At 31.3% G+C, this 14,884-nt stretch overlaps 1 protein-coding gene across 1 annotated transcript; it reads left to right on the top strand.

Annotated features, from left to right (window-relative positions):
* The first annotated feature begins 5,643 nt into the window (after positions 1-5,643).
* On the top strand, positions 5,644-11,891 carry LOC122314330. The gene is made up of 2 exons (XM_043129842.1): positions 5,644-5,865; positions 10,342-11,891. The coding sequence occupies exon 2, from the start codon at positions 10,347-10,349 to the stop codon at positions 11,703-11,705; it is 1,359 nt and encodes a 452-aa protein (XP_042985776.1). The 5' UTR covers positions 5,644-5,865; positions 10,342-10,346; the 3' UTR covers positions 11,706-11,891.
* Positions 11,892-14,884: the final 2,993 nt, after the last annotated feature.

Below are 14,884 nucleotides of genomic sequence, written 5' to 3'. Positions count from 1 at the left end.
TTTGCTCTACCTTACCCCATATTCATCTAAAAGTAAATACTTCATGTTGTTCCACCCAAAATCTTTCCAAATTACTTCCATTTATTTCAAGTTTAGGTCCTCTCTTCCTGGTTGTTACACTGCATGCAGGGGGGCAATACCATTTTCATCACTGGCATGTGTTAACATTGAAGCCTTCAGTTTTTATTGATCTTTAAAAAATTACAGCATGGATTATTTTTTTGAGATTTTTTTAATATGCTTTGAGTTATATTATGCTTTTAAAAATTAACATACAAAAATAGTAAAGCATGGTTTTGTGTAACAATTTGAAGGTCTAGTCACTTGCTACTTTTTAGAAATATATATATATATATATTAGTTTGGTATAAAAAATTATATTCGGCCCCCTTAAAAGAAAATCCTGCAAGACATTTATTCATAATTTCTCCCGGATTTCTTAATCTTTTGGATGTTTCTCAAGAGGGTTGGTGCTTAGTGGGTATTCTTTGCACTTGTCATGACTACGATGGGTGTTGCGGTTTGTTATGCATTCATGGGATTTTGTAAGTACGAGGCAACCAAGATTGTTGGTTGGGGCGGTAAAGTTTGAGACTAGACGATAGGTTGAGTTTTTGGTTTGGCTTTAAGAGGTGGGAACATATATATATATATATATATACATACACATTTTATTGATCATGACAAGACTTAATTTGCTAAATTTAAAATTAAAATTTCTTATCTATGTTGAGTGGGGATATGAGAACGTGTTGGGTTTTGATGATTGTCGGTTATTCAGTGACATTACTCTTCATCCATTATTTTTTGAAAAAAATAAACGATGATTTAAGATGATAAAAGTGTTACATTTTATATAATAAAATGAAAGTGAGATGAAAGTGTAGTATACAACATTATACTATATATATATATATATATATTCAAAGAAATCTACATGTGATTCTATTTTTTGATCGACTTAACCCATCACTAAAATAAGTCCCACAATTATGAAAAAATATGGGTGTTTGAATCTCGTTTATAACCATGACGAGTGTCATAATAAATAATACATTGAAATGCCAAACTCACAAGTTACAAGTAGTTTATAAACTCTTAAATAAATTCACTTAACTTTCCATAGGTTATTAGGTCCTACCAAATAATATTAAATTATGCGTTTTCAATACAATATTTTAGAATTTCATTTTTAGTAAATTTATAGAAAAATGATATTTGTAGTCGTGAGTATACAATCAACGTACAATCATTTAAAAAAAGTGAATAAATACGATATCCACATGAAAAGAAAATTAATTTTTTAATAATGGACCACACTTTTTTTCAAAATAACTATACAAAATTTGCATACTTTACAATTGTACGTAATATATTACACAATAAAAGTGATTTTATTTTAATTAATATTTTTGTCCCGCGAACTCTAAAGACAAGAGAAGAGTCATTCTCTGTATCTTGCTCCAAATATTTATATGAATTCTCGTACTGATCCTTTAGATTTCTGAATCATCTTCACCCCTAAAACTCCATGTCTCTCGCGTATCTCTAGGTTTCTCATTCTTTGCTCCCACTGGTCGAATTGAATAGCCATAAAGGTAAACTTTTTCTTCTTCTTGTTTTCGTTTTATCAGTTTGGATATAGTGTATCAATAATATCGAGACGTCTAATTTCCAAAGAGTAGGAATTTGTATGTATTGAATAAAGTGTTGTTACAAGACCGCTTTATATACAAAGTTACACATAACTCTGATTAGCTAATACATTAATAGACAAACTAACTCACTTTGTACACGTGGATAAAGCATATGCATTCTTAATACTCTCCCTCAAGATGAACTATATATATTCACTAGTCCCATCTTGCCAATGAGATGATTAAACTTATACAAACCAAATGCCTAAGTTAAAATGTCTATCTGATGACTAGATTCCACGTGAAAAAAGCTTTATGACCCTAGCTTGTAGTTTTTCTCTCACAATGTGACAGTCTAATTTTATGTGCTTTGTTCTTTTGTGATATACTGGATTCGAAGATATATGGATATTAGCTTGACTATCACAGTACATTAGGACAAGTTGAGAATGCACAACACCAAAATCTACCAACAAGTTTTTCAGCCAAACTATTTCACAAACAGAAGCTGCCATATCTCTATAATCTGCTATATTTTACAAATAGCGGCTGCCAAATTTCACAAACAATGGCTGCCAAGCAGAGGATATAGGGATGATATGTTGTTTCTTTGATTTCTAACTAACAAGATTATCACCCAAGAAACAGTATAGCCAGTCACAAATCTCTTGGTATCGGGGCATGCTGCCCACTTGGAGTCTGTGTAGATCTTGAGCTATAGATCAATTGAAGTAGAAGAGAAAAACAAGCCTAGACCAATAGAGTTTTTGACATACTGAACTACTCTATGAGTTGCTGCCATGTATGATTTTCTAGGCTTATGCATGAACTGGCTTAACCTTTGTACTGAGAAAGTTATGTCTGGCCTTGTAATGGTTAAGTATATTAACCTCCCAATCAATCTTCTGTATTGAGAGGAATCTTCTAATTCATCACCACTTGCTGCACTTAAAACTAGATTTTGCTCCATTGATGAGCAAGTAGGCTTACAACCAAACAATCCACAATCTTCTATGATCTCTAAGGAATACTTTCTTTCGCAAAGATGGATCCCCTTGGAGGATCTTGCAGCCTCTAGACCCAAAAAGTATTTCAGGGGTCCTAAATCCTTCAACATAAAATGAGTATTAAGATGTTCTTTCAAAGAGTCCACAACTGAAACATCATTGCTTGCAATTAGTATATCATTAACATAAACCAACAGTATGATGATTGAAGAACCGTTTTGCTTGCTGGAGAGAGAATAATCTGACTTTGATTGAGTGAAACCAATAGCCAATAAAGTTGAAGAAAATTTGGCAAACCATTGTCTTGAAGCTTGTTTCAAGCCATAGAAAGACTTCTTGAGTTTGCAAACCAAATTCAACTCCCCTCTGCTGTCAAAATCAAATGGGAGAGCCATGTAAAACTCTTCTTAAAGATCACCATTCAAGAAAACATTATTCACATCTAGTTGAATAATGGACCAATTTTGGACAGCAGCTATAGACAAAAAAATTCGAACAGTGGTAAGTTTAGCCATTGGACTAATTGTTTCATAGTAATCAAAACCTTCCACTTGTGTGCAACCCTTGGCCACCAATCTAGCCTTGCATCTTTCCATAGCTCCATCAAACTTGAGTTTTAGCTTATACACCCATTTACAACCTACTGGGTTTACCAGTAGGCAAAGGAACCAAGTCCCATGTACCATTGGCTTCTACGGTTGAAATTTCTGATTGCATGGCAGCCCTCCATTCAGGATACAAAATGATTTGAGAATATGTCCTGGGTTCAATCAAGATGGAGTTAGCAAGGGCAAAAGATTATGAGAAGGAGATAGTTTGTTATAGGACAAAAAACTGCTAAGAGGATAAGCAATATTCGAGGGAGAAGAACCAGTAGCTTGATGATCATTGGAAGGAGCTGATTTCAAGCTAGCCTGTCGACAATGATATGATTGGAGATATGTGGGAGGATGTTTGGATTGAGTGGATTTTCAAAGTGCAAACTTGAGAACTTTCTGAAACTGAATTAGGTGTAGAATTTTCTGAAATTGAGTTAGGTGCAGAATTTTCTAAAACTGAGTTAGGCAGAGGTAAACTGGAGTTGGGAGCAAGAAATGAGAGAAAACAATTAACAGAATTGTTATTAGAGATAGAAGAAAAAGGATTTGAAGGTAAAGAAGGTGTTGATGAAAAAGCATCAAAAGGAAAAACATTTTCATGGAATACTACATTTTGAGAAAAGCATTGCTACTCATAAGCCCCATACACCACACACCTCACTTTTTTTATTTTTAAATTTTTTTTAGATTTATTCTTTTTAAACTAATTCAATTTTTCTATTCATTATTCATATAACGAACATTTGATAAAAGAAAAAAATTAAAAAAAAAATTAAAAAAATGGATGGTGTTTGGTGTATGGGCTTATATTTAGAATTTTTCTTTTGAGAAATGTAATAAGTCTGAGTGTCTAGATTTAATAGTTTATATCCCTTAACACCAAAGGGATATCCTAGAAAAACAGACTTCACAGCTCTTGGTAAAAATTTAGATTGATTATGAGAGAGTGTTGAGCCAGAACATAAACAACCAAAACAGGCTTCTCTGATACCGTATCAATAATATCAAGACCTCTAATTTCCAAAGAGTAGGAATTTGTATGTATTGAATAAAGTGTTCTTACAAGACTGCTTTATATACAAAGTTACACATAACTCTTATTTGCTAATACATTAATAGACAAACTAACTCACTCTCTGGACACACGTGGATAAAGCATATGCATTCTTAACATACTGAAAGGTTACTATGCCTATACTATCATTTCTAATTTTTTTTTTTTTTTTGGGGTTCTATTTTGGGGTTATTTTGATGAACATATTGATAGTTTTGGGTCTTTTCGTTTTTTAAATTTGTCAAGCTTTTGCGTAATTCTTTAATCTTTGGTTAAAGAATTTGGATGCCAATTTTATCATATTGCACTGTGTCTTTTATTCTATACCCTTCCTCAGCGTTTGGCAATGTTTCTTCTTGTTTTTTTAAACAAAAAGTATATTTAAATTTTGTCAATATTCTTTTCTTTCTTCTAATAATTTATTTTGTCTATTAGTTCTAGAATAATGTCTTCATGCTTCGATAAAACATTAGGCCCCATTTGTATAACGAAAGTGTTTCATCTCATCTAATTTTATCTTTATAATTTTTATAAATTTTTACACAAAATATAATAAACAATTCAATTTTTTTTTAAATTTTAAAATAATAATAATATTAAAAAAATAATATTTTAACAATATTTATTTAATTTTCAATTCAGCTTACTATCCAAATGGCATCCAAGAATTTTATTACATATATAATTTTCTTTATTTAAGCAATAGCATATATGAAATTATGAACTACTACTTCATTTTCTTCTGAATCTGTATGAGATGGTTGGCCTGAAGTACTAGTTAGGTTAATTTAATTAATAAATTTCTTCAAAAGAGTTAGTTTCATCATCACTTAGAGATGTTATAATAGGATTCAATAATTTCTCTTTTAATTTCCTGTGGTACCTCTAATTCTTCATTAATTTGTTGTTTAATTTTACAATTGGATTTATGTGGCCTAATTTATACCACACTTGTAAGAAATAATCTGTTTTTCCTTCTATTATATATAAATATATATATATATATATATTTTTACAAATTTTGTGGGTTTATTATTAGTTTGTAATCTTTTATTTTTTATATAAGTTCTATATTTCCTTATTTTTGTGAGAATAACATTTATAATTTTCTTTTTTTTTTTTGCATTTTATGCCTCCATATTAGGTATTAAATAATGAGGCATAATCAAATTGTTCAGAATCAAAAAATGATTTTCAATATTATTAATTTGGGAATCAAATAATAAAATGTGAAAATTTCTTAAATTGGTTTTACAATAAATCTATTTTCAATAGACTTTATATTACGCAATAAATATGATTTTTTTCTTTAATTTTGTTTTCCCGCCAAGTGAGCGGCGCTCTATAATGAATAATCTATATGGCAAGCCTTTTTATTTTTGGAAGTACAGATAGATTACAGACCAGATACGAGCCGTTCTTTGTATTTTGCTCCAAATATTTATATGAACGCTCGTACTCCTTTGGATTTTTGAATCATCTTAGCCCCTAAACCTCTCTCTCTCTCTCTCTCTCTAGGGTTCTTTCTTTGCTCCCCCCACTGGTTGAATGATTAAAGAGCCAAAAAGGTACACTTCTTCTTGTTTTCGTTTTATCTGTTTGGATGTTGTGAAGGTTTACTACACTAAAAGTACTAAAATTTCCTTTTTTTTAAAGGTTATTTTGATGAACATGTTGAAATTTTTACATAGTTTTGGATACTTTCCTTTCTTAAACTTGTGAAGATTTTGCTTATTTCTGTAATCTTTGGTCTAAGAATTTGGATGCCAATGCCATCAGATTACACTCTGTTTACTCTTCTTTTATAAGCCCTTCCCCAGTGTTTGGCAATATTTCTTCTTGTTTTTATAACGATGCTGACACCTGTAGAAGGGAGATCAAACATATATCCTAAGGCGATTAATATTGCGAGTTTTCAGATTCTCGATCTTGAAGTTCTTAATTATTGTTTGATTTTCTATTTGCAATTAGGTATGAAAAACATGTCCTCTGTACTACTGATATAACAAGACGTAATTTGTAAAAGAAGTTAAAAATTAAATTTTCTTAAAAACTAAATCTTATTGTATCAGTGTTACGAAGGATGTACTCTATATCAACTTACAAATATAAAATTTATATTTTTTCACAACACATGATTATATAGATTATATAAGAAGTTTGATTAAAATAGAAGTGCTATAGCCATAAAGAGATTACACAAATAAAAATTTATAAATTGACGTGATTTCATATGATACATCAGATTGTAAAGTTATTTTTATGGTAAAATAAATCTAACGTATCACATGAAATTACGTCAGTTTGTGAATTTACTTTTGTGTAATCTCTTAATTTGTGGCTGTATTAAAACTTCTATGATTAAAATAAAAGACTAGTTAATTCTCAACCTAAAACCTCTAACAAAACAAGAACTTCACTTCATCAAGAGACAACTTATCCTTGTCCCAACCAAAATGTTAACTCATTTCTAAGGAACATGAACTTCCAAAGTATCTCAACTCCTGACCTAAATTGACACTGACACTGTTTCGTTTTCATGCATGTATTCTTTACTAATTTCTACACAGTAATTGTCATGTTGGCCTAATTATCTTCATTTTTATGAAATTGCTTTTACTTTTAAGAATGCCATATTTAGCAAAAGGCAGTTACTAATAACACAAGAGAAATGATAAATATATAATTATTTTTACAACTATTTTATAACTCTCTTTTAAATTGCCGGGATTTTTAAAGTTAGAATCTCGTGGTAAAAAACGCAACACTTACACAATTTTTTTACAACTCTGCTTTAAATTCAAGTCGTTTGTGTAAAACAATAATGTGTTTTACGATATAAAAATGTCTTCAATTTGAAAAAGAATTGTCAAAAAGTTATATAAAATTATCGTGTCTGTACCGTTTTTCGTAGCATTATCAACTCATAATTACACCAGGTCTCATTCGGAATATGGACTTATATCAATATATTTGAGTTGAATTTAAATTTAAGTCTAGTTTAACATCTAAATACATAATTTTTAAATCACTAAATATCATTCAATTCAAGACCTCTTTACACTTAAGATCTACAATTTTTTTTTCAACTCAAGATCTTTTTATATGCGGGATTCACAACCTTTTTAAATATATCTAAATTCATTTTAGTAATAAAATACATCTAAATTCATCTTGGGTAGATTTAACAAAACTTACTTCACCATCTCAACTCATTACTATTCACAATTCAACTCATTTCAACTAAACTCAACATTTAAACATAGCCTAGAAGTATGAGACCTAGGTGATAAATGTTATTCTAAGGCATTTACATCACACATCATTTAAATGTTATAATTGAATTTGTAAAATTCAAATTTTAAACTTAATTTTTCAAATCAAATTATGTCAATGGGTTCTTGCAATGATACCAAGTGATTGAAATAAGAAGCAACTAACTTAAAATCAACGTTACAAAAGTATAATTTCTTAATAACAAGTTAAAAATAAAGACGAATTGCATAAAATTGACATTCCAAAACCATCAAAACAGACAATTAGAACCCCCGAGTTACTGAATTTGCGTTTGTAGATAAGATCCATCGATGAAAATAGGATATCCGACATATAATCTTCCGATCAAAACTTAACACAATGTATAAGTTTTAAAATTGTGGTAAGTTAGGATGCCAACAGTGATCATTTAAAAGTCCACACAAAAAAGACGAAGAAGTACAAACCTTATATATAAAAGAACTTGGCTAATCCTCCTATATATGCTTTTACTTGCATAAAATGGGTAGAATTTTTAGAAATCACTTTCCATAATTTTATTATATTAAATAAGATGAGTTATCTTATAAAGAAAGGAAATTCTATGGTCAAAATGGAACCTAAAGATAATTAATTAACTAATGTTAATCACATAATAATACACCATTAATTAAAAAATTTAGTTATTAAGGTTTTAATTAACAAATTTTTTAGAGTTTATTTATTTCCTAAGGTAGACTTTTAAGGGGGTTTGAGGGGATCAAGGCTTACCCTGATTTAGCCGGCCTGCCAATGTTTTCTCTGTTATATGCCTATAAACTCATATTTTAGTTTGTAGAATAATAAGAGATTTTATAATTTGAGTCTTAAATAACAAAAGTTGACATGCATATCTTAATCGCGCTGCTTATTTTTCATCCATTTTAATTTTATAATTATTAGGTTTTAATAGTTAGAGAGTCTAATGCATTAGTTTTTATATTTTGAGAAACAAAATATATATAAAACTACTAGGCAAAGTGCGCTTTTCCATTAGTTGCTAATTTGAGCGAAAAACAAATGAAAAAGAGTAAAGTTTTTTTAAATTTGTGATAAATGGCTGATAATAAGATGATTTGTTTTATTTTTTGGGTAGAGAAATAATAGTTGCGGATGTGAATGTGCAAGTGCTGCGCAATCACTTTAAAAAAAATGAATAAATATAGATTCACATAAAAAATTAAGTTTTTAATAGTGAATTTCATTTTTTTTTAAAACGACTGCACGGTATTTGCACACTCTACGACTGTACGTAACATTACTCTTTTAAATATTATAAATCAAATTTTATAATTTAAACGATGTAGATGATGTGCTTTACACGTAACTCTTTTAGAAATTGGGATAATCATAATTACTCTCCATGAACATCTCCGTCTCAATTGTCACCAACATTCTAAATTTTGAATTTAAAAAACTCGAATTCTAAAATGAAGTTCTAATGTCATCTATCTCTACGGTTATTTTAATAAAAATATATATAGAAGAAAATTACTATCAATTTCGTTGAGGGCTTTAGATTTTTTTAAATATATTATCAGGGTATATTTTATTTTTATATTTATACATATTGCCATTAAACTCAATGGTGATTTCATTATATGGATGGGATAACAACATTAATAGTAATGTAGTGGAAAGGCATTTGAATAAATTCTCCTGAGCATGTTGATTGTGGCTTGATTGCATCCCTTTGATTCATACTTTTCCTCATTTGAATGCGCAAATGTGTTAGCCTATATTACTTTTAAATACCCTTCTTTTTTATTCAGTAATAGACTTGGCTTGGAACTGAAGTTCATGATTTCATTTTCTCATAAATTATATAATGGTAGTTGAGTTGTCCATTGCTGGACTTGAAATTCTATGCTTTATTTTCTGGTTTGAATAATATTCCATGTTGAAACTTCTTTCATGTTTAGATTACTGATTTTACATTCTTTGAACTTTTGACTTGGTCGCCAAAAACTGTGATGGCTCTTCTAATCTAACTCATTAGCATGTCAAATTATTATTAGGGAGATACTGTTCTTCACAGTGAATTTGTCATTCGAAATCACACTAGCTAATGTGTTGTAATTTAAGTGATTTTTTGTTTAAATGACTGATCTTTGAAGCTACTTAAAGTGCGTCACATCAACTGATATGATTGAGGATGATAAAATTAGGAAGGTGCTAGTGAGGCCGCTCATCACTTACTGCCAGGCGTACCGCTAGCATAAATATTGGAGATTTTTTTTTTTTATCATTTTTTAAAATATTTTTTTAACATCTTTAATTATTAAAAAAATAAAAAAAATATACAATTTAATTAATAATAATTTCCTTAACCATTAAGTAAAAAAAAATAAATTAAAAGAATTAAAATGCATGAGTAGTAAGATAGAGAGATAAGTTTGAGGAACTCTACTAGTATTTTCTATAAAATTAAAGATGAAAAATACATTAATAGTCAATGTATTTGCTTCGACTTGATTAATTTTAATATTTTTAGACCTAGTCATCTCTTTTGTGCTATCTTATTTTAGACTCAGTTGGATCTTCCTTTTGTTAGTTTCTTTTTCTCTTACGCTATTGCTATTTATTGACTTCTATTTGGAACCATTCAATGGTCGCCGGTCCTGTCAGGTTTCCTACCTTTTCTACTCCCTAGCTCTCTCTCTCTCTCTCTGAGTTTCAAAAGAATTCTTTTTGCTTGCCCTTAACTTGTTGCTTGCCCTTAACATGTAACGGTTAATCCAATGATACAGTGGCAATGACTGAAAACTCCAACAGAAGGAGCTTCACTAGAAAACCAAGTTCTGGGGTTATTGTGAAGAGTGACTCTCCTTTGTCCTCCAAGAAAAAGAATAGCATTGATCGTATAGAAGATGGACATGCTAGAATATCTTCAACTGGCACTCGCAACAAACCCATTAGATCACGCATTGAAAAGATGGGTCCTATCTGTAAATCCAGAAAGGAGGCTGCTGCTTCTCCTTTTCTCCAATATTCTGTAGAAGAGGATATTGATCTTGATAAACAGTTGGCCAAGGAAATTTTCCATGACGATAGGGAGTGTATGTGGTTGTCTTCAGATTGCACAACCCCTTGGTCAGGTTTTGAGGAAAATAGGCTGTTTTCTCCATGTTCAACTCTTGAGAATCCCATCCTAGATGCAGAGAAGACTACCAAGAATGATTTGAATGGAGGGAAGGTAGTTACATGGCTACTGAGCTCGACTCTGAGTGATGCAAATGTAAGCTGTTCTGAGAATGTTGAATGGCGGTCCTGTGAGGAACCCAAAAGTCGTGACAACTCTTCAACTCCTCCTAGCAGCATGCCCGATGAATCTTCTCAAATTTTCTACCCGAACAGAACGGGTTTCCCGCCCTCTTTGGTAAATCTTGATGGTGAAGATTCTGACTTGATTTCAGATAAAACTCTGGAGTTGGTTTACTTGCAATCTGATTTTCCTAGCCCGTCTTACAAGAACAGTTTGTTTTCAGATGTTGTGTCATCTAGTTCTAGTGTTTCTTCTCTCAGGGACATTCGAGATGAAAAATCACCGTACGGTAGCACTTCAACTGAGCATGTTTCTGAAGCTACTCTGGAAGATTTCAATTCTGATGAACCAATTTTTTGGCCCTTTGAACGGAAATTCGATTTGAGGTCTCAGGAGCCTTGGATTTGGTTTTCTACTTCGCCTCGAAAGGACATCATATCTCCTTCCAAATCTGTTGGAGTAGAACTGCATGCTAAAAGGGTTGAACCTAGAGGTTGTGGGAGAAGGCTTGAATTTAGCTCAAGACGAACAGCTTCAAAGACACTAGAGTTGGAGCAACAAGACAGGTCCAATGATGTCCGCAGGATCAAAACTGTGCCTTCAAGATTGAGCAAAACAACCAAAAACGCCATGAAAATTGTGCCCTTAGAAATGGAAGATGACATTCTAAAACCAAAAGAAGATGGTTTTGAATCAAACGATAAACTACCGATTGAAAAGGAAGTCTTTGTGTTGGATGAAGAACTTCCAATTGAGAAGCTGTTGGGTCTTGATGAATTCGACGGGCATGAGGGAGTTGATTCAGGATTTGATGGAGATGTTTTCTCCTTGGATGTGTCGCTCTGTTAGATCAAACTCGGTTTTCTTCTGAGAGAGAGGACAGGACCAGGGTGTGCTAATTTTTGTTAAGAGGATATGAGCTGTTTTTGCTTATAGATTTTTGTTATAGAGATACACCCTTTTATGGGAATTTTTCATAATATTAGACAGATATTCAAACATGATATAGGAAAAAGGAGATCAAATGGGGATGCAGGTTCTTTTTCTTGAATTTTCTAGTCTCATGATACATTTCCTAGAAAGTTTACATGTTTAATGCATGCTTTCCAGGTTTGTGAACTGGAGGTGGGTTTTTTTTCTGTTCTACTAACAGAATTCCAATTGCTGAATTTTTCTGCCCAAGTTTGACAGATTTATTTCTTTATTTCTTTTTCAAACAGACAGAAAGTTATATTTATCCGTTTGGTTTTATTTTCTACTTATATTGCGAAGAACTTTAAGCCAAGTTTTATTCTTTAAACATTTTGTCCCATATAATAGGTGTTAAATAAGGTTTATTTGAATTACATTAAGGAGTGGAATTCTCACTAGGCTAGATTTTCGCTCGTCTTCGTCTTATAGTCCACGGGACGTGATTTTAAATGTGGTCTTCTAAGGATAGAAGTGTCAAGTTATATCAAGTATAAATTCAGGATCATATTTCATAAGGACAAAAGGGTGTTAACACAACCTTGAAAAATGCTATGTAAATTCCTTTTTAACTTTGTATGGTTATATAAAAACAGAGTATATGTAAGAATTTGTGTAATCTAATTACAAAAGCAAGCTGTAAATATATTTACATTTGAGTCCAAATCTAAATGATGAAGTATCAAGTCTATTCCTATTATTTAACATGTAAAGAATTTTAAAAATAAGACAAACAAAATATGAAACTGAAGGCAGCAAAATGAAATCAGAAAATATTTAATATTTCAAAAGGAAAAATCTAAGAAGTAATTTATTAAATACTTGGGCTGTGGATAGGTCTCTCTTTGATTCGGTTTTTAGTAAAATTTCTCAACTATCAATCCAGTCAAGTAATTGATAATCGGAAGATGGAGAGTTTACGTTCAAATCTACATTATCTCTTTAAAACCTTCATTGCATTACTAGCCAAACACGTAATAACATCTAACTGAAAGGAGCCTTGATAAATTTTCAAGCCTTTGTTGTGCCTCTTACATCTACAACAAAGTAAGAACAAGAGCTGCTATCTAATTTTAAATCAATTTAAGGCTAGTAACAGAGTAAAAATAACGTTTAAACCAACAACAATTTCATTAACCTAAAAGCCAAAACAAATCAAGCCTTATCCCAAAACTCAAGCTACCAAAAATTTAGCTTTGCATCCTCTTTTTAGAAGTGAAAATGAAAACAAGAAGAACCATCGCTCATGGAAGAAATGCCCAGTGCTGAAAACACCAGTTTTTGCTTTGAGAATCCTTCCAGAAAAGCTGCCACCTATGCAGTGCAATTTCTTTTCTTTTTATATCCCTTGGTACTGCACCTTGGCCCCTCTTAATTTGTGCATTAGCTAGAGTACTCTGGGTTTGATTCCTTGAGCTATTGTTGCTGTCTAGTTGGGTCCCCTCCAAATACGATGATAACCTCTCTCTCTCTCTCTCTCTCTCTCTCTCTCTCTCTCTCTTGTCGCACATGCCCCCCTTGGCCTCACATAAGCCTATAACTAATTTCCTTCCCCTTGGTTCACATCCCACTCTTTCTCCATGGCCTTTGACTTAGCTATTGAGGCTTTTCCTCTTTCTTTCTAAAAATGCCCTGCTCCTTTATTTCCCAAAGACTTGCCAACTGAAGGAAATGAAACAAGTCTCTCTATGCTGTATGAGGCTTTTCCTCTTACTTTCCAAAAATGCCCTATAGCCAATAAGCATAATATAAGTGTTTATTATTTTAAGAGCAAATATAGAACTTTTGTGTGTAAAATATTGGCATCAATTGATTTGGAATCCACTACTAGAATTTGATGTCTAATTAAGTGCTCAACTCTTCTTTGATGAAATAAATCACTCACTTAAACAACTTAATTATACATTTCTAACACTTTATCACACCCCCCAACTAGTTTTTTGCTAGTCTTCAGTAAATAAAGTGATCACGAGAGCAAATAGATTCAACTTTACTTCAAAATCACTTAATTAAAAAATCTATGCTATAGATCCGATTCATTGGTTTTAGAGTATTGGAGCTAATGTAAATCAGATGTTAATTCTCCACATAAGTTTATACGTTATCCAGTTAAACAAAAATATGCAAAACCAAAAAAAAAAAAAAAACCAAAGAGAAGTACTAAGCAACAGCAGGGTAAGTAGGATCTTGCAAAAGACTGGTGGTGGCTTTGGGTAAAAAAATTTTCAGAAAATGTTTGTGTCTTTGGCCATTTAGTGTATGTTTGGGATTGTGGTGGGAAATATAGCTTATAACTTATAACTTTAGTAATAAATTCTACTATTAAAAAGTTATTTACTGTTTGGTAACTATATGTTTAAAACACTTTCAAACATGTTACTTTTGTATGGAAATAAATTAAAAAATACTTTTTGAGGTAGAAATTATGATTATTTGAATTTTTAAAAATTATGATTATATCATTAAAAATTTGAAAGTTGTAATTATCTTAAAGTTGTATGGATATTTTTTGTCCATTGACAATTTTTTTAAAATTCGAATTACGTTCCGCATTATACGGAAAAACACGTTTGAGAAAAAGCATCAAACATACTTTTTAGCTTATTTGATATTAAAAGTACTTTAATATGTAACACCCAGACGACTTAATTTTTTCATTAAACAGTTTTTAAGAATATTTAAATACTTTTTAAGACTCCTATCGCAACCCTAAACAGGCCCTTACTTTGAAAGCATTTCCATTTTGAGAATTAACAACCTCAATAGCATCATGAGTAAAGACTGTTTTAATCAGATAGGGGCCACTCCATCGAGATCTTAACTTGCCAGGGAATAAATGAAGTCGAGAATTGTAGAGTAAAACTTGCTGATTAGATTCAAATAATTTTCTTTGAATATGTTTATAATGGAAAGACTTCATGCGTTCCTTGGACAACTTAGAATTATCATAAGCATCCCTCCTGAGTTCCTCTAATTCAGAAAGGTGTAGTTTTCTTAAAGATCCAGCTGGTCAAGATCAAAATTAAATTTCTTGAAGGCCCAGAAGGCACAATGTTCAA

Source organism: Carya illinoinensis, chromosome 1 (genome assembly GCF_018687715.1).
Source record: "Carya illinoinensis cultivar Pawnee chromosome 1, C.illinoinensisPawnee_v1, whole genome shotgun sequence".
NCBI lineage: Eukaryota > Viridiplantae > Streptophyta > Magnoliopsida > Fagales > Juglandaceae > Carya > Carya illinoinensis.
Note: the sequence above shows the minus strand (reverse complement) of the source record. Positions and strands in the feature narration are given on the sequence as shown.